This window comes from Saimiri boliviensis, chromosome 15 (assembly GCF_048565385.1).
Source record: "Saimiri boliviensis isolate mSaiBol1 chromosome 15, mSaiBol1.pri, whole genome shotgun sequence".
In the NCBI taxonomy this organism is placed as follows: domain Eukaryota; kingdom Metazoa; phylum Chordata; class Mammalia; order Primates; family Cebidae; genus Saimiri; species Saimiri boliviensis.
In genome coordinates, this window is record NC_133463.1 from 62,629,832 (window position 1) to 62,651,557 (window position 21,726).

The 21,726-nt window shown below is 31.3% G+C and overlaps 1 protein-coding gene across 8 annotated transcripts in view; it reads right to left on the reverse strand.

The window, feature by feature from the left end:
* The window catches only part of CSMD3 (CUB and Sushi multiple domains 3), a 1,243,168-nt gene that overhangs the window by 1,084,368 nt on the left and 137,074 nt on the right, over window positions 1–21,726 (reverse strand). For all 8 annotated transcript variants that reach the window (XM_039464529.2, XM_074387065.1, XM_074387064.1 and 5 more), the window contains exon 3: window positions 8,251–8,363. In XM_039464529.2, coding sequence (XP_039320463.1) covers window positions 8,251–8,363 — 113 coding nt within the window. The remainder of the gene's footprint in view (window positions 1–8,250; window positions 8,364–21,726) is intronic.

Consider the following 21,726-nt stretch of genomic DNA (forward strand, 5'->3'; position numbering starts at 1 on the left):
TTCCCACAGAACAGGCCCACCACTGTTGCAGATGTCCAGGATGCAGTATACATAGTGCCACAGGCTGATCACTGCATCCCTGTATACAGCACTGGAGGTGGTGCTGGGCCTGTGACACTGTATACTGCTGTCTGGGATAGTGGAGGCAGCAGCGCTGGCTGTGAAGGGTGTCACGCCTTGCATAGTCCGGCCCTCCAACGGTCTGAGGGACAGTGAACTGGCCCCCTGTGTAAAAAGTCTGGAGACCCCTGACTTACAGTATCTGAATGATAAAGCCAGCATTGAAGGTTATGCCTTTTGACACTCTGTTAGCATTTTTGTGGTTTTTCTATTACCATATATGTCTCACAAAGAAGAAAGACATATTTAGAAGACGAACTTGTATTAAAATATGGCCATCTTACAATCTTACAACTGTAAAAAAAATAAATTCTATCAGCAATCAGTGTAGTGGAAAGAGGACACTGAGCCTTAGACATGACTCACAAAGCTATCAACGCCTGTATTGAAGCCTTTTAAGAACTGAGCTAAGAACTAAGCTGACTGAAGTTCAGACTTCTAACCTATAATACTATGAAATTATAAACCTCTGTGGTATTAATCCTCTAAATTGTGGTCATTTTTTATGCAGCAATATTAAACCAATATCAATGAGTGTGATCATTTTTTGAAAACATTTATTTAAATATTCCTATGAAATTAAGCACTTAATTTTATTCATTTAATTAAATTTAAATTTAATTTAATTAAGCACTTAATTTTAAATATTCATAGAAATATTTTCCTATGAAATTAAGTACTTAATTTCATAGGAATATTTAAATAAATGTTTAATATTTGTTATCATCTGTCTACATGGAAAGGTACAATGTAATATTGTATAAAGCATAGTGAGTGAAGATTTGTGCTTGGCAGTTATGACCAAAAGAGTACACTGTCAGAGATTGTAACATGTGAAATAATGTTTTCAACTGAAAACACAGCGAAAGAACCAAAAATATTGATAACTGCCTTCAAAGATGACAGGTAGTCAAAGAAATTACTATAAATGTAAATGAATATAAAGATAACTATTTAGAAGAAAGGTCAATTATTTTTACTACATACTTGGAAATATTATCATTACTGTAATCATTAAATAAAAAGAACAAGAATCAACATTTATTTTTTTTGAATATTTCTAAAGTCCCACAACTAGTGCTTTGATGTCAATTCACATTTCCTGACAAAAGAAAACCTCATATCTTTCAAAATATGTTATCAACCAATATTGCTTAGCTTCTTTCATTACTTTAAATTTTACATCATCTATTTCCCATTTATTTAGCCTGTTACCATGACTTTGCAAGAACTAAAATTATACTCCCTCTCAACCTATGACCAAATGTGAAACATATTTTGGGCCCTTATTTTTTCTGGTGTTCTGTTAATCAGAATTTTGATAGCTATTTCTCACACTTGTTAGTATTAAAGTTAACTTAAACATATATCATTAAAAGAATATATAAAATCTGAATAATATTCTAGATAAAATCAACCTGATACTGTGTAAGAAATAATAATTTTTTTGTATATTGAATGCATTTGATAAATTATCTTGTTCTTTGTGAGACCAGGTTAATAACTAAAAATCATTGTTAAAGCTGGTAATTGTTATTTCAAGTACTGAGAAAATGGAATTTGATGTTATTATTTTTTCATGTCAAAAATTTAATCTAGCACAGTATAATATAAAGCCACCAAATTAAAATGATTGAGATTGCTTATTACTGCTATTGAAATATTTGATTGTACTTTTTATTTTATTTTAGTTTTTTGTTCTGATACTAAAAAATGATACAGTAAAGAGAATAAGTATCTTAACAAGGAAGAACTCATTTAAAGTTTAATCTTTTATCATATACCACAGTGTAGCATCAAGCAATAAATATAAAATAATTTTTATCAGTTTACTATATTTTGGGAAGGGGGAAATTAAATTCACATGTTAATTTCTAAACCAAGCTCATAGTTATACCACTATTTGTGCACTGTCAATTATAACAACTATTACTCTGTATGGGCTTTGAGTGAAAAATTGCATAATATCTTTGGCATATGATGAGAATCTTAAATAATCACTCTATCAAACTTCATTCTTGGATGCATATCGAAATGATAAATTATAGCAGTTGACAAGCATAACACATTTAACAATATATATGTAAGAAGAAAATTCATTGTGAAGGAAGATTACATACTAAGGTTGATCACTGTATCTCTGGACAATAAAATAAAAGCTTTTTTTGCCATCCCATCATTTTCATATGAAGTACAAAGCTTATATATACAAAGGTTATATATCACTACCTTAAGCAATCTTTCATTTTCAACTTGTTTTTCTATTGGTGCTATATGGGCAAGTTTTATTTTTGAAATGATTCAAAAAGTAACTATCTGTAAGCAAACTAACCTAAAAAAGTAAATATCTGTAAGCAAAGAAATACTTATTAAAATTACAAATAATTTCATTTATTGTAATATTTTAAAATAAAAGGCTGTTTTACTAAACCTTAAATTATTTAATGTAAATATGTATGAATATCACAAATTCTAAGTGATTAAATATAGCTCATGCCTGCCCTTTAACACAAACACATTCACTGGAACTTTAATTCCTTAAAGTGGGAGATGTATTAAACCATTCCTCATTACTAATCAAATATTTTGTTAGATAGTTTGTATATCAGCTGAGTTTAACAAACATTTATTAAGTGCTTGGATCATATGAGGGCTATGTTGAAATCGGGGGTAAAAGATGCTCTATACCTGCAAGCTTCTTACAGCCTATTGTGACTGAAAAATCCAAAATATTTTTTTTACATAGGTTTCTAAATGTGTAATTTGTGTCAAGTGCTATAATTTGTCATTTTCATATGCATAACAGAATTGTTTAATTTTGAGACAAGGTGTGGACACATCTGAGCATACTGAGAAAGAGCATTCAGCATTGAGCCCAATCCAGGACTCCAACTATGACTTTCTGAATGTGGCCAAGACCTGCGTAATGTCTGGAAGGGTAAGTGTATGAGCCAATAAATGAAGTGTGTGAAGGGTATTCTAAGCAGAAAAATAAATAGACTGGGTTATGATTGAGTAATTCAAATAGTATAGTATATGTATTAATAAAACTGCAATCTGCATTAATAGTGTTAATTCAACTGTTTTATAAATTGAAGCAAACCCTGGCTAGAAACAAAGCTGTAGAGATAGGTAGTTGTAAAAGTTGTGTATGCTACACAAAGCTAAAATGGCTGTGGATAAAATGTTACTGTTTAATGTCTAAAAGCGTTTATAGTATTGTTAATACTGTTGAAACTTTCCTGTGAATACTCCAAAAGCAATTTATATCTTTCTGGATAATATAATATATATAAGACAACTAGAAAATTAATAAACTATTTTGTATATCCAGCCAAATCTGAATATTCATGATAATAGTTTGTTTCTTTATTCTGAAGATTATATTTAAATAGTACTACTGATTTATGTCATTCTCTAGATTAGGATTTTGAACAATTTACAAGTGCTTAGAAGGTGAAGAGACACTCATGATTTATCTAGAAAGAAACTTGAGGATTAGGGTGTTTCCATGACTAAGTAGATTGACTTTACGGGCCTTTAAAGACAAAAGATTTAAATTTGACCAAAAGACAAAGGACAAGGTCTTTGCAGCTATGAAATTTCCCAGTATTCTGTTTTTTGAAATATGGCATCTCTCATTTATTCTTAGAAGTATTTAACCATGAAGATCCATTAGCATTTTTATGAATCTAACCTAAATTTATTGCTAGCAAACAGTTTAATAAATGGAATTTTATAACATAATCTTTTCTTGCTAAAATCCAACTGTTTTGCCAGATGCATAATTGACTTGATTCTAAATTGTAAGCTCTCCATTAAATTTCATGATACTGCCACTTAGATTTTTAAAGCTTAGTAGCTGAAAATAACTCCTAAAACTAAAAAAAAGAAAACAAAAACTGAAGTAATTTGATGCTCTCAAAGGTAAACTTCTAATAAACATGATCAATAGGACCTTTACTCACATAATTTTTAAAAAAATATATTTATAACATTAAGTCATTAATCTTATTCAGTTACACATAAACAGACACACACAAACACACACACACACACACACACAGAGAGAGAGAAAAAGAAAGAGAAAGAAAGAAAGAAAAGAAAGAAAGAAAAGAAAGAAAGAGAGAGATAAAGGGGGATTACTTCAACAGCTATTGCTAAAACAACAGACCATAAAAATGAATAGCCACATATACACCATGGAATATTATGCAGCCATCAAAAACGATGAGTTCACGCCCTTTATAGGGACATGGATGAACCTGGAAACCATCATTCTCAGCAAACTGACACAAGAGCAGAAAATCAAACACCGTATATTCTCGCTCATAGGTGGGTGTTGAACAATGAGAACACATGGACACAGGGAGGGGAGCACTACACACTGGGGTCTGTTGGGGGGAAATGGGGGAGGGGCGGGGGGTGGGGAGGTGGGAAGAGATAGCATGGGGAGAAATGACAGATACAGGTGAGGGGACGGAAGGCAGCAAAGCACACTGCCATGTGTGTACCTATGCAACAATCTTGCATGTTCATCACATGTACCCCAAAACCTAAAATGCAATAAAAAAAAAAGAAAAGAATAGCCTTTTCAAAAAAGCATATTAACGCTATTATAGAAATTTATGTAAATATATTGTATATCTCCACACAATTGAAATGCTTATGCGTAAAGTACTCTTAATCATCATCATGATGTTATCAATATCGTAATTAATATGTATAGAGTGTTTATTATATGTTAGATCCTACTCTAGGCACTCTCTATATGTTATTTTCTTCTTCACAACACTTTGAAGTAGGGAGAATTATTACCTCCATTTTGCAGATGAAGACAATGATGTTTAGATACATTAAATATTGTCTCCAGAGTAAGTTTCTAGGCAATATACCAATTCAACAAACATCTTTCTTAGTCCTTATTTATACACCAGATTTGTTTGGTCTGGTTTAGTCCCCTTTCCAGGCAGAGAAAGATAGAATTTACAATCTCAGCAGACATAAAAATCAGTAGGTCTCTTATTACAATGCATATTCTAGAGCCCCAAGGCATATTCTGACTCAGGCTGTGTAAATGGAATCAAGAATTCTAGATTTTATTACAATCTCCAGATAAAGCTGATACATACGGGTAGGTGTTGACAGTTTGAGAAACACAGATCAATGAATAACATTAATAATAAATACAGATCTCATAAATACTAATACACAAGGACAAAGTCTTAGGATTTTTTTTTCAAAAATAGTAAATGATTGTATAGAGGAGTATGAATAAAAAGAAATGATTCTGACATTACAATTATCTTGAAAAGTATTTTTTAAAATACAGGTAAGAGGCCAGGAGCAGTGGCTCATGCTTGTAACCCCAGTGCTTTGAGAGACAGAGACAGGAAAATCACTAGTAGCCAGGGATTAGGGACAAGCCACAGCAACATAGTGAGACTCCTAGCTCAAAAATATTAAAATTAAATTTAAATTTAAAATACAGGAATAAAACTTAAGAAGTTGTCCATGTAGTAGATCTATTTTACTGTATATGCACAGGACCAGAGTTGCAGTCTGAGGTAATTGCAGAACAAAAAACTGGATCCAAATGAAGGGTAGTGGGAGACAGGTTTTGCAATTTCAAGATAAGATTTCTGAGCTTCACAATATGCCAGTTGGCCCTACCAGTATCACTGGTTACAGTTAAATATAGAAATGCTAGCAGCTACTCCCTCTGGAACATGTTACATAGACTTATGCATGGAATGGTAAGCCAAATAATGCCACTCTACCTCCCCGAAAATGTTCTCTGGAACTTGCGCACGTCATGTTACATGGTCAAAAGGACTCTGAAGACATGATTAAGGTTAATAATTTTATGATGAGGAGATTATCAACCACTATCCATGTGGGCCCAACCAATCACACGGACTTTAAAAGCTGAGAAATTTCTTCACCTGGAGTGTGAGATGTGTGGAGGGAGAAAGTAGCACACAGAGGCATCAGAGGGGAAATTAGAGTCCCAAGATAAGGAGTATTCTTTTTACCAGTTGCTAGCTCTAAGGTATAAGGCCCCTACATGGAGAGGAGAGAAACCCTTTGTTTTCCCAAAATCTTTGGATACAAACCCAGCCCACTGAAATTTTCATTTTAGCTTTGTGAGACTCTGAGCAGAGAAACAAGCAAAGGCCACCTAGACTTTTCACTTATAAAACTGAGATAAAATATTTTTTATGCTTTTAAGATCTTAACTTGAAAACTAATACGCATCGTACAAGATAGTGTGAATCAATACCTGAAGACTCTGCAGTATGATGACCAATCCTTCAGTACTATCTGAATGTCAAGTATTCTATATTTTAAGTCAGCACATACCAAACATACATTTAAGCATCAAAAATATATGAATCTATTTTTCCTTAGCAAAAAAGATGGACAGAAATTTAATGTGGTATATGTAGAAACAATTGGGAGCTATGAAAATGTTTTTGAGTATAAATTTATGAAACCTGACAGCCAAACCAAAAAACATGCCAACCTCATAATTCATAAGAACATTTTCAATACACTTAGTACTTCCTGAAAGTATAAACTCATCTTAAAGTATCTTTATATTTTGATGAACAGAATACAAGTTTTCTATTAAGAGCCCTTAGTAGAAAATAATTTCATTCCTAACTTGTTCTTCAGTATTGCCAAAATTACACCTTAAAATTAAACCTGTATGGTTATAGTGTTTTAAACTATGAATTAAGTTGCCAAGATAAAAAAGATATTCAACTATTGTGAGAGCTTCTTAGAAAAATAATGATTATTACTATCACAATGCAGGAAATTAAGTCTTGGAATTTATCCTCCCTTGCTAGACAAAAGACAGTTCAGAAATGTATTAGGGAGGAAATAATGTTCAAAACTGCTGCTATCTGACATTATATAGGATATAAAACAGAGAAAGTATTTTTACTAAATTGTTTGCCAGAGGATATTTTTTCTAGTCAGAAATAAAGTACTAGAATTAGTGTTTACTTTAAAACATTTCCGTACATGCAAAATGTTAACATTTATACTGAAACACTTCTATTTAACGTGTGATTGTTTCCTACTGTTCTCCTTAAACACAATGTATTTTGAATTACTATATGGTTTAGAAAACAATTGCCCTTGCTATGGTATTTAGGTATCTCCTTATTATAATGTTATATCTGATGTGATAAATTCTGGAATATGGTTTTGGGGAGATGAATTGAAATCTGATATACTATCCCTATGGATAAGAAAAGGACTCTTTCCTAAACTAGATGAAAATTTTATTGTCAAATCATATAGGTAAGAAATGATAAGTCCATGATTTCTATCTGAAACCTTCAAGAACAAATTATTTTGCCATCACAATTATTTTTGCCACCACATTTTTAAAAAAGCAAAATATGTAGATACTGTGCCCTTAAACACTCTGAGTAGAGCCTGGACAACATCCCATTATCAAACAATATCTTCCTAATGATATATACGTGTATCCACACTAAGTGTGATAAATAAAGATAATAAATGTCCTCTAACCATTTGGCATCAGGTTTTAATGTCAAATGAGTGTGTATCAAACTTCTAGGAAAAAGAAAAACACAAACTTCAGTTTTAAGAGATGTTTTGTTGTCCTCTTCCTGGTTTAAGGGATTATTGCTCTTATTCCTGGAATGGCTGTTTCAGGATACTCCTGATGTCAACTCTTGTCCCTTTCTGAACTTTTTCTCTTGACTCTAACTCTCAGATACAACAGATTACAATTTTATTTTCTGGTAGAGAGGCACAGCACAAGGGACTTTAGGGTAGAGTCTATGATGCCTGACACACAAATCAGGTCTAGCATCCCATTACTCTCACATTTAATTTCCTTTTGTTAATTCCTAATCCTGTAGTAATAGAAAGATATTCCTGTGTTTACACATAGTGATATGAAATATTAAAGCTCACTAACTATAGTATTTTATTGTATAATAATGATTAATAAGATAAATTTCTGGAGAAGATTTGAGATAACATGATGCATTGTATTTCTCTTGATGTTGTTTCTTCTTTCCTACTTGAAATATTTTGTTTGATTACATTAAGGGCAGTGGTTCATTTTCCATTACCATCACTTACCTTCATAATACACTTTAAACCCATGAGCGCTAACTGCAAAATCACTGGTCAAACGCAGTGAGAACACAGATTTGGTACTTGTCACTGGTGGTGGCAGATGGAATCCTGTTAACCTAAAACAAAATGAAATTGATTGTTAGAGACATAATCATTTTACATAATAGTTTTTAAAAAGGATTAAAGTCATGTTAAAACAACAACAACCACAACGACAAATAAAACAGATTCTGTCCTAGAATGTCCAGAAGGAATTCAGTCCAGACAACACCTTGATTTTGGCCCAGTTAAACTCATTTTGGACTTCAGTCCCCCAGACTGCAAGCTAGCAAGTTTATGTTGTTTAAACCATTAAGTTCATGGCAATTTGTTGTAGTAGGAATGAACAACTGATACACAATTCTTTTCTAGGTTTTGGAATAGACATTTTTAGCATATAAATAAATACTAATTTATTCCATAATTGAATGTGAAAGTCCTGTGAAACCTAGTGACTACTTTAAGTTACTAACACTGCTGTTCAAACTGTATAAAATGAGTACATTCAGAACTTATTAATGCAATATTTATGTAATTATAACTAAAAATCCCTCTATGAATAGATAATATAGTATAACATGTTATATACAGTATAATATGAAATTACACCCTTACATTATAAGACACAAGAGACCAAGAAGAATTAGGCAACTTGATCAATTTCACAAAGAGCCAGGTCTAAGACTCCAACTATATTATTGCCTCCTATTATCAAGTAAACACCTGTTTGGGATTTCATTGTCTTTGAGACATTACTAAAATAGAAACATTAAATATTTGAACTATCAATGAACACATTAACTTAAAAAATATTTTGTATACAATTTCAAATTTGTATTCACTCAGTTGTATTAAATAATCTAATATTTTAAGCAATATTTAGAATATTTTTATCATTGTTATTCAAATTAATAGAGAAGAACATTATGAAGAATTGTTTACTTTTAGCAAAAGCTAAGTTTCTATGCTTATATTTAAATAATTAACACATAATGACATATTTGTGTAATGGGAGATTTGTTTTTTATTTTAATCAATGGGAGAGGAAAATGTATTTTTTAAGTTATTTTCACATGATAGTTATATCATTATGAGGATTTGTGGTATTTGACACTATTCCACAAGAAGGAACCCTACATAAGGTTATATCCTTTCCTGGTTTTGGTATTAGGATGATGATGGCTTGATAGAATGAATTATGTAGGATTCCTTCTTTTGGAATAGAGTCAAATATTTCTTCTTACAATATGTTGTATAATTGATTTAAAAATAAACTCAGTTATGAATCCAATTTAGTAAATTATAAGGCTTCATTTTATAATTTTATATTTATGTGCATATTTATTAAACATCTCTTTTTCTCCTTTGGATACTATGTTTCAAGATATCAAAGGTTTTTTTTTCCCACATCTGTTGAGATGATTGTGTGATTTTTATTTGTAATTCCGTTTATGTGGTATATCACATTTACTGACTTGCGTATGTTAAACCATCCCTGCATCTCTGGTATGAAACCCACTTAATCATGGTGGATTATCTTTTTGATATGCTGTTGGATTCAGTTAACTAGTATTTTGTTGAGGATGTTAGCACCTATGTTCATCAAGGATATTGGTCCTTAGTTTTATGTTTTGGTTATATCCTTTCCTGGTTTTGGTATTAGGATGATGCTGGCTTGATAGAATGAATTACGTAGGGTTCCTTCTTGTAGAATAGTGTCAAAAGGATTGGTACCAATTCTTCTTTGAATGTCTGATAGAATTCTGCTGTGAATCTGTCTTGTCCTGAACTTTTTTCATTGATAATTTTTGAATTACCATTTCAACCTTGTTGCTTGTTATTGGTCTGTTTAGGGTATCTAATTCTGCCTAATTTGAACTAGGAAGGTTGCATTTTTCCGGGAATTTATCTATCTCTTCTAAGCTTTCTAGTTTATGTGTGAAGAGGTGTTCATAGGAGCCTTGAATGATCTTTTGTATTTCGGTTGTGTCAGTTGTTGTATCTCCTGTTTCATTTCTTAGTGAAGTTATTTGGATTTTCTCTCCCTTTTCTTGGTTAATGTTCTGAATGGTCTATCCATTTTATTTATCTTTTGAAGGACCCGCTTATTGTTTCATTTATCATTTGTATTTTTTTGTTGTTGTTTATTTCTATTTCATTTAGTTCTGCTTTGCTCTTTCTTCTGCTGGCTTTGGGTTTGGTTTGTTCTTGTTTCTCTAGTTCCTTGAGGTGTGACACTTTATGATGTAGGCATTTAGGGCTATGAACCTGGAAACCATCATTCTCAGCAAACTGACACAATAGAAAATCAAACACCAGATGTTCTCACTCATAGGTGGGTATTGAACAATGAGAACACATGGACACAGGGAGGGGAGCATCATAGACTGAGGTCTGTTGGTGGGGGCTAAGGGAGGGACAGTGGGGGGGAGGTTGGGGAGGGATAACATGGGGAGAAATGCCAAATGTAGGTGATGGTGGGATGGAGGCAGCAAACCACATTGCCATGTGTGTACCTATGCAACAATCCTGTATGATCTGCACATGTACCTCAGAACCTAAAGTACAATTAAAAAAAAGAAAAGAATGACATAATGAACTTCAGGGGCTTGGAGTGAAGAGAGGGAGGGGGGTAAGGGATAAAAGACTACAGATATGATACAGTGTATACTGATGAGGTGATTGATGCACCAAAATCTCACTAATCACCCCTAAAGAACTTACTCATGTAACTAAATACTACCTGTACCCCAATAACTTATTTTAAAAAAAAGTTGTTAGTGTTTGGGACTCAGAGTCTAAGATCAGAGCTGCTGCCAATGTGTACCATGGAGGAGGCCTTCAGTAAGTACCTATTAATGAGTTGGACTGGTAGGAGAATATGGATGCCAGCTTAACAATTTCTCCTTCAAACTAATTATTGTGTTCTTGAAACATCATGTGAATGTAAATTTAAATCCAGTTATTAAAAAATGCTTATAGTTTAAGTAGAGATTACTGTTGGAAAAAGTAACTTTTCCCCATGTTAAGCTCAAAAGTTAAAGAGACATCATGTATCTCATGCACACTTGTTTGAAATATCTTTCCAGGCAAAACTATATAGTTCAAAAATTTATTTTAAGGTAAAGCTAATATAATTGGTATCTTTAAAATGTAAATTATAAATTTATAGTATTTAAATATATTGTTTTCACCTGGAAATATATATTTCATAGGTGAAATCTGTAAAAATCTGTAGATAATTTAAAAGCATACTATTTTATAGATAAGATAATATTTTTCCATGTAATCATTTGTACTGGTTTTGATATTTGTAAAATTTAGTGTTTTGCATATATTGCTGGTTATTACATTATCAGTTATATTCCCTTCACATTGATACATGATAAAATTGCATAGTGAATGACATTTTATGTTTCTTTGAAAATTGTACCTCCGTCTAGCTGTATTTTCCTTGACTCACAGTTGAGTAAATTACAGCTCATGAATGATAAGTAAATTGTTTAAATTCATGCAGGTCGTAGGCAGGTAGTGGAGCAAAGATAAAAACACATAAGTTCAGACTCCAATCCACTAGGACTTTCCCGTAAGAGAAATGATTATTTCTATTAAGCATGAATAAAATTCTAATCAATTTTGTTTTTTCTACAATGCCCATGTAGGTTTCTTAAAAAGCATTTGGAATGAATAAGAACATTCTCTAACCCACATCATAACTTTAAGTAGTTTTGAGTGGTAAGAATTGCACCATGGTTTTGAAATCACTGAATTAAAGGTGAGTAAGGCAATGGGGAACCATTGTCTAATTGTAGTTGTTGACACCTTTATAGCAAAAATTGCAGTGGTTAGTAAAGATATTTCCCTACTGGGAAGACTAATTAAGATTAGTAAAGAAATATATGAGATGAACATCCTAGAATCATGTAATATAAATTTCAGTCAGACATTATTTTTAATATGTCAAAAATTGAGAGTGGACAATAAAATATTTAAATGTATTCATTCTTGCTTGCATACCAACAATAACCATGTTCTGTCACCCTAAATTTGTCTTTCAAAAATGCCCATATTAAAGTCATATTAAAAAATAATCATTTCATTTTAATACATTTAGCTTCATGAACATTTAACAGCATTTTCTCTATTTTTTTTTTTTTTTTACATTTCAACTCTTAATTGGTGAATATTTTGTCATAGAACAGGACTCGTCTATGGTAATTTTTTCAGTACATTATCTCATCTGACAGAATCATGCAATGTATTAGCTTGTATTTTTTTTTTCATTTCACATTTAATGGTTTATAATTGATAATCCCTATTCTTACTTGTCCCTATTCCCAAATACACCTACAACCACATCTTAGCATTTTGTGCTTTACTAGGCAAGAGACTTATCACAGGTTTTTGCTTCTTGTTTGAAAAATCATGCACTTAAGGCTTATGATCCTGTCTTTTCTCATATTGCCTTTTGGATAAAAACATTCTTGAAATATTTCCTCTGCAAAAATTTAGAAATGATAATGATGTTTTATACTGAAATGAGGAACTAGTCACAAGGAGAATTAAACAATTTACTTACAACTTTCTATCAATGAATAATGTAAAATGTACAAAAGTAATTATTTGGTAATTAATGAAAAATTGATAGAAACTTACATTGCAAGAAAGTCATTTAAAATTTCAACGCATATGTTCTCTAAATAATAGGTTGTACATTTAGAATATTTTGTAATTAATGAGAATTAACATACTGTATTACAAATTAATGTGATGGGAATTCTTAAAGCATCAGAGTTGTTAGATCAGAATGATACCTGTCTCATTATCTAACTAAGTTTATTAGGTTTTAACTGTAAGATGTTATTATCTCTGGGAGAGTTGAGAAGAATGACTGCATCTATACTATCTCTAAGAATGTAAAAAAAAAGACTGTATATCTTTATTTAAATGTAATGTATATAACAGCTGATTACAATATTAAAATGATCTTTATTTAAATAATGGGTGTAACAGACAGTTTTAAATTAAGAGGTTATTAGCATATTACTGCTCATAATAAGATAGAAACAAAACAGACATGCATGTAAGAGGAAAAAGCAAAAGAGAAAGTGAAGTAGGAGGAAAGGAGAGAAGATGAGGGGAAAAGAAAGATTGATGGAGAGAGAAAGAGTAAGAGGAGAGAGAGAGAGCTTTACTTAAAAATAAGAGTGATACTGTTACAAATTCCCATGATTTTGTGAATGCTAAGATAACTTAAGTGAAATGGCCCAGCATATTTTTTGGAACCTAAGAAATAGTCATTAAATATTAGTTTCATTAGTGATGTGACTCAAACTCTATTGCTTTTTTTGCTGCACTCTGTCCTGCTGCTGTTAAGATGTATTATATAATACCACTAGCATAATCACAGTGATTTCACATTACTCACAGTAAGACTTTCAGATATGAATTACTTATAATTTCTCTTTGGTTCGACAGTTCTTAAAAATGATCCAAAGATATACAGAGAATTCTCTGCTGAAAGAAACTATTAACCTATTTAATGTCACAATGAACAAGAAAACCACAGGAACAAGCTGATATTTAAAGTAATGGCTGTTCTGTTAAAATAAATCATGCATATCCTATTGATATTGGAGTACATGAAGCACAGCACAGTAATTCATGGTTATGTCAAGATGTCACTAGCAGCAATATTAAAGAAAAATATGGTTGTGGCAGCATTTGAATAATTACATCATTTGTTGAGAGTAAATGAGCTGAAGCTTCTAACAAATATAAAATTCCGGAAAGAAACATGTGAGAAAGCCAAATTCACCATGTTGGGAACATGTGCTGGGTATAGATGTAAATATTTGTCCATAAAGCACTTCCTTAAGATTTAGAATGTGAATAAAAGTGCAAGCCATTATCATGTCATGCAGGTAGGTACAGGGGCTTCAGAAGGTTTGAGAGGTGAGGTTTATGCATTGTCTTAACAGAATTCTTATTAAAAACCATTTGGTTTTGCAAACAACTGAGCTTATCATTGGTATTTTCTTGCAAATTCTTGATTTCCTGAAAGTTAGGAAAGGCTATCTTTGACAGTCATAAGCCAGCCTTAAATCTAGACTCTTGTTACGTAATGATTTCCTACTTGAAATATTTTAATTTTTTTATCTGAACCCTGAGAAATGCAAAAAGACTATAAAACCACCAGCCTATTAATGAATTTTTCCTCTCCAAATAATTTCAAAGTAGGCTATTTTCTAGTAAATTATTTTCACTGTTTTTGTCACAAAAGTGTTCCTTTGATTCTAGCACAAGTTGCAGTAATATGCAACTAATTCTTAGATAAGATGATATTGACAGTATATTCTTAACTATTTGTATAAAACTATGCATAATTTTCATTATTTTAACTTTTGGCATTTTTTCTCTATATAAATAAAACTAATGCCTGCTATTTAAAGTAAAAAATATAAACCACTATCCTATAGAAAACTTTTTCTTACTTCAAAAATGGAGATTGATAAAAATGAAGATATTTATCTACATAGATATCTCAACTTACTATGTCTAAAGGTACCATGTTTCCATAAAATTTACTTTTACCAATGACTTTAGAGTTTGATTTTCAGGATGAACATTTTTCCCAGAACCCATGAAATATATCACTAAAATTTTTCTTCAAAAGTCAACCTTTCCAATGTGTTCTTTCTGCTGAGAATACTTCAAAATTTCTATATTGTTTCCCTTCTCATTTTTTACCATTGACTCATTGATTTTTAAGTCTATACATGACTATAATTGCAAAGGCCATCTTGAATTGTTGAGAAAACTATAAATACTGGAAAATTATGTGGAGCAATTAATCAATTTAAGTATGTTTTAGTGTCCTCACCTTGTATAAAATCCTGCAAATGTTAATTAGTATATTTGTCTAAGGTTTGGAGGTTTTAAGAAGCAGTTGACACTCATGACTATAAACTTGTATTTTAAAGTATAAAATTGAAAAACATGCATTCTGCTGCTTATTAGCAGTTTAATATTGTGTAAGTTACTTAATTCCAATAAACTAGGGAGAAGATGAGATAAATCCTAGGAATTATTCCATAGTTATGTTGGGAGATTTAATTGGGATAATGCTTATAAGAGCTCATCACAGTTGCTGACATATGCTGGATATTATTTTTACCATAATTATTTTGATGATGAACTCACCCAAGGTTCATCTAATTATAAAACAAAAACAAGAAACAACAACAACAAAAAACCCTCATTCATTGATGACTCTGGAGCTGGAATACCTGAAGTAAATCTCAGTGTTTCCATTTACTGTTGTGTGACATTGGGGAGGTTCCCTGCCTCTCCTGGTTCCTTACTGGCAAAATGTAGGTGAAAATAGTATATTCTCATTAAGTCCTTGTCAGATCTAAATACATTAATGCAAGCACAACACTTAGAACAATGCCAAGCACTTAGCAAGTTAGCTCCTCTTGAGAAAGATGACAGACAGATCTGAGAACTAGATAATTCTTTCACACATCCATCAGGTGTGTGAAATTATTAATAGTTATAACAAACTTGGAGTATTTGGGCTAAATGTAATATTTCTTCAAGTATATGCTATTATGTTCTACTAGGTCATTTATTTTTTCTGCTAAGTTTATGATTGCTAAGACTTTTGGTCTTTTTGGATGTAGAATTAGTAGTGTCATCACATGCTGTTTATTTAAGGTCAGGTCAGTTAAAAAATATTACTGAGAGAGGTGAGAGCATTGATAAATATATTAATCAGAAGACAGACAGAAAGAGAGAGAGAGATAGAGAGAGGCAGAGAGAAAGAGAGAGAGAGAGGGAGATGGAGAGGGGGAGAGAGAGAGAGAGAGAGAGAGAGAGATTGAGAGAGAAACACACCTGTGTCTTTACTAACTTACAATTGCTGAGATTGAGTCAACTGATTTCCTCCGTAAACCCTGCCACGTTTTTTGGGTGCATTTCAAAGCTGTCTATCAGAAAGAATTACACACAGTTCATCATGAGAATTTTACTACCTTTCTTTATGGGTACTTTATATTCAGCAAGGAAAAAGTAAAACGAAACAAAAAACACCATTCTACAAATGCATACTTTGCATTTTCCATGTTGACAATTTTTTTGTTTTATTCACTTATCCAGTCTACACCAACAAGAATTTAACTCAAAATTTATGGCTCCTTCTATTACCCAGAAAGATAGTATTAATTAGCACTGACTCTCAGTTTTAGCAAAATATGAAATTTATACAACTTGTATTATTTTTCTATGTACCTAAAATGTATGTTTTAGAATGTGACGTGATCTTTGCCAATTTCCTCCAGTCATTAGAGAGTTTGCATATACAATCTATGCCACAAAATAATCCATAACTTTTATGATACGTTCCATGGTAAAGACAAATAATAATTTATTTAATCTGAAATAGAGCCGGGCGCGGTGTCTCAAGCCTGTAATCCCAGCACTTTGGGAGGCCGAGGCGGGTGGATCACGAGGTCGAGAGATCGAGACCATCCTGGTCAACGTGGTGAAACCCCGTCTCTACTAAAAATACAAAAAATTAGCTGGGCATGGTGGCGCGTGCCTGTAATCCCAGCTACTCAGGAGGCTGAGGCAGGAGAATTGCTTGAACCCAGGAGGCGGAGGTTGCGGTGAGCCGAGATGGTGCCATTGCACTCCAGCCTGGGTAACAAGAGCAACACTCTGTCTCAAAAAAAAAAAAAAAAAAAAAAAAAAAAAAATCTGAAATAGTTGCAGGAAGTTTCTGAGGATCTATACCATTACCAGTTTTGTTGACTTAAAATTTTAAAAATGTATTAATAAGAGATATATCTTACATAAAATAAAAAGAACACTGAAATTAGAGATTTCGAATAAAGACTTATGATAGTAATGATTAAAGATGTTTTGATAAATATACTCCTATAGTTTAATCCAGACATTGTAAAATTTAGCAATATGGAGAATCTTTCCAGAAAAGTTTTGATTCTGTTTTTAAGTCATTAAAATATTTTATTCATAAAGCTATTAGAGAGAAGTGATTGAGAATACAACAATTACTCTTACAAGATACATACAGCCATTAATTATTTTTATTGTGCCCAATATCACTTCCTTATAAAATTATCACCACTGCCATCTGAAATGACTATCTATTTGTGTGTATGGGTGCATATATCCCCATACAACTGGTAAATAACATAACTTTTCAAAACAGTATTTCCAATCATTTTAGGTTAGTTAAAAGTATAATTTATCTTCATTGGATTATATCATAAATATTAACATTGGAATGCAGTGACATGGAACATACTTGCAGTCATTTACCTAATTAGTGAATTTAGATACGATTTATGAACAAATTTTGTGTTTTCAAATGATCATTATTTTCTTGCCACATGAATTAGTCTACTATTTTGAAATAACAATCATAGGCCGTAGTCTAAGGTTTTAAATTGGAAAAACGGTTAAACTGAAATAATAAATTTCTTGTACTGGTATAAGCTCTTTTACCCTGTGTGAAGTGTTTTTAAAAATTACCCATTGACATAATAAATACGAAATGATAAAATTTTTGAATTCACAATATTAAAAATAATTAAGGTTGATAAATACTAGCAAGCATAATTATATAATAGTATAAATATTTTATTATTTAAAAATAATTTTATTATTATTTAAAAAATAAAGTCTTCATATATGTGAATGTTCCATTTTTCAACATCCTAGGGATACCTATGTGAGATTTATTAATATGAGAAATGTTAATTTAATTATATTTTAATAAACTTTAATAACTATATATTTTAGTTTTTAAAAACATGGAAATATGACTTGAAGTTGCAATAAATGTTGTGCTGTCTATTATGTAGCTGCTTTAAACATAAAAGTCTGCTATAATATATGTGATTTTTCCCATTATCTGTGAGTCAATAGCATGGCAATAAAATTGAGGGATTAGAATAAAGTAACTCATTATGATATTTCAATCATTTAACATTTTCATAATAACGATGATAGGACTTCATTGGGGAAATTAAATTTTTCTTTTAAGATTTAAGATAGCTATTGGAAAATTGCATGTTTCTTTCAAAAGCTAATAGTGTTTCTATGTGTGAAGGAAAGCTAAGGTATTATCGAGCCTACATAGAAGAAATAAACAATACTGTATACTTTCCATAAGGCTAGCAGATAGCGTATTTAATTTGGGATTACTTTGAAAGCACTTTGTTTTCAGTTACACTGGGGAAATAGACAAGAAACCACCATTGTCATGGAAACCCAAGATGTTTGTTCCTCTACTAATAGCTACCAGTGTATAAGATACTGAAAGGCTTAACAGAGAAATACGTTATTGATTTTACACAAAGTTATATGAAGCTGAAACTAAAAAAATCAATGTTATATGAAACTATAAAGTCAGAGTTGAGGGAGTAAGTTTTGTATGAACTAGGTATGTATTCTAATACAAAAAAAATCTAAAGGAAGTAAAATAAATATCAATAGACAAATGTCTTTGAGTATTTTATAGTGAAACTAACAAAAAATGTATCTTCCTTGATAGATTCTCATTTTGCTAGGTTATTCTACTTCTACTTACTAGAAGTTCTACTTACACATCACAGACAAGATTTGAATAACTGTATAATGTTTTAAAGCCAATATCCACCAGATTTAGGAATTAGCACTGTACGATATTTTATAACTTTTGTTTTTTGTTTTTTGAGACGGGGTCTCGATCTGTCGCTAGGCACCAGGCTGCAGTGCAGTGGCATGATCTCGGCTCACCATATTTTATAACTTTCAATGTGTCCTAGGTATCACATTAATAATGCTTTGTTTAAAAGGATGTTTACAGTTTACTTTACACTTACTATTTTTTTCTTGAGGGTACCCATATAACTCTGAAATTTGGGTATAATTTTGATGGAATAGAAGAATGATAGAAATAGTGTACTCATAAGATGTGTAGTTAGATGATAAGAATAAAAAAGAAAAATGTGTGTTATTGGATTTCTGAAAGAGAGAATATTGGCAAGCATAACATTAAACAGTTATGTTCATAAGTGCATAAATTAATTTATATTCAAAATATTGCAATACTATTTTATAAATGATAAAATTTTATTTTAAATAATTCAATAATATAATTTTTATCATTAGATCAACAAAATTATACAAAAAGAAGCATATTTTTAAACTATGTATTGATGGGCATATTTGGAAACTAAATATTACAAAGATAAAACTGTTTGTAAATGTAAATTGGACAATTATATGAAAAACCATAATCAATTACTGTTATTAGTCTTTGGGAACAAAAAAATAGACAATGTATATATAAAAGTATCACTGATTTTGTGGAGAATTTGAAATGTGCTTGTGAATGTGACAAAAGTGTAATTTTTCAGGTAGCACATGAGATGGCATGCTGTTAAACATAATAGTTATATTAACAGTTGCCAGACAATTTTACCTAGCTACGGTGGAGGTAATATTATTCAGTTGATGCAAAAGTAATTGAGGATTTGCCAGTTTTTTTTAAAAGGATGAAAACCTCAATTACTTTTGAACCAACCTAATAAAAAAAGAACTAATATGTTAACAATGTGAAAACAGAGGAGTAAAAGAAGGTGGAGTGGTAGGAAAGTAGGGATACAAAGATGAAAAAAAAAACCTTGCCCAATTGTTATAAGCTATCAACCAGCCAACCAACCAAATGAACAAACTATTCCAGCAGGCATTTTTTTTAGAGTTCCATTTTAAATTCCTTCTAAACACATTATCTTTGTGATGTTTCAATGTTAAATTATTGTAACCATGACACACCTCCACTTTAGCTATGTTATACTATGTTATATGCACATGGAAAGACATATAATTTTACAAATTCTACTGTGAAATATAGTTCTGAATATTATAATATCTATACTATCATAGAGAAAACATTTCTATCTTCAGATAACCTCTTACATAACCTTTAAGTATATATATCTCATTCCTATTTTACATGTCAACTCGATTGTCTAATTCACATCCCAGACATATGTCCAAAACCTGAATTTAGAGATTAGAAATTGAAGAGAGGAGAGAAGCTATTCATCTTCCTTTCTCTCTTTCTTTTTCTTCCTTTGTTTTTATCAGAAACTGTGCAAGAGAGTATTGCTTTGATGATCCCTGCTTTGGTGGCAGCAGCTCTCTCTTAGTGGTTCTAGCAGTGACCATGTGATTCCTTCTCTATCACGTGAGCATCTGATGATGGACCTCCCCCGTGGCTCCCATATCCACTAAGTTCCACAGTAGCACATGGTACATGGAACCCTCATTAGCACAGCAGTCAGTTTGTTTTGTATTCTGGAAAGCCCAACCCCTCAGTCTCACTCTCTAGCCATATTTTCTTTCTTGGGTAAATAACTTTTAGATCATTTCTTTTCCTTTTCTGCTTTCATCTCTTCATTTCTTTGATAACAATTTTGGTTTATGAAATTCTATTTGTTTTCCTAATCACAGATTGAAACAGAAGCTAAGGAAGGTGGCTATTTATGGATAGAAAATAATTTTCTCATTTTTCCCACCAAAGATGTAGGAAGAAAAAATACCTATAAGAAATAAAATTAATAGACCAATGCATTACTTTCAGTTACAGTTAACCACGTATTACTTTAATGATAATAAAATCAGATCTCAGTTTTAGTGTTATTTTTCTCGAGTAAAAAAATGTGTTTTCATAAATGAGATTCTATCTCCATTGAAACTGAATTTATGTCTAGGTAGTCTTAAATGAATTCTAAAAACTATTTTACATCAGAACTCACTGTACTCTCTGAGCCATTAGATATGTCTTCTTGTTATGATGTATTACATTAAGAATTATATTATCATATGTATATGAGTTGCTTAATTTAATTTTAGCCAATTAGGAACATAAAATTATCTTGAAAAGGAAATTTACGGATGCTTTTAAAATTAAATTATTTTTGTCAATGAAATAACTATTTGTCTTTTTATATTAAATCAGTATAATTATTTTAATTAATAAAATAATGTTAAATGCTACCAGTTATTAAGTTTCTACTATGAATCAAATATTCAACATATGTTATCTCATTTTCTCCCAGCATATATATCTATACATGACTATTCTCATTATTCCATTTTGAAAATGAAGAGACCAAAGGCCTATGAAGTTATAAATTTCTTGTTAAAGGCCACATTGTTAGCAAACTGCAAAATCAGAAATTAGGCCATGTTCTTTTTGCTGTTCTATGAAGACTCTCAATTAGTTTTGCTAAATTTTTAATGAATATATCCAAATTATTCTGACATAGTAAGTTAATGTGAGTGCTTAAAATTAATCCATGAATCTGACAATTAGAAAATCATCTTGTACTTCAGTGAGGTGACAAATGAAAGTAATTGATT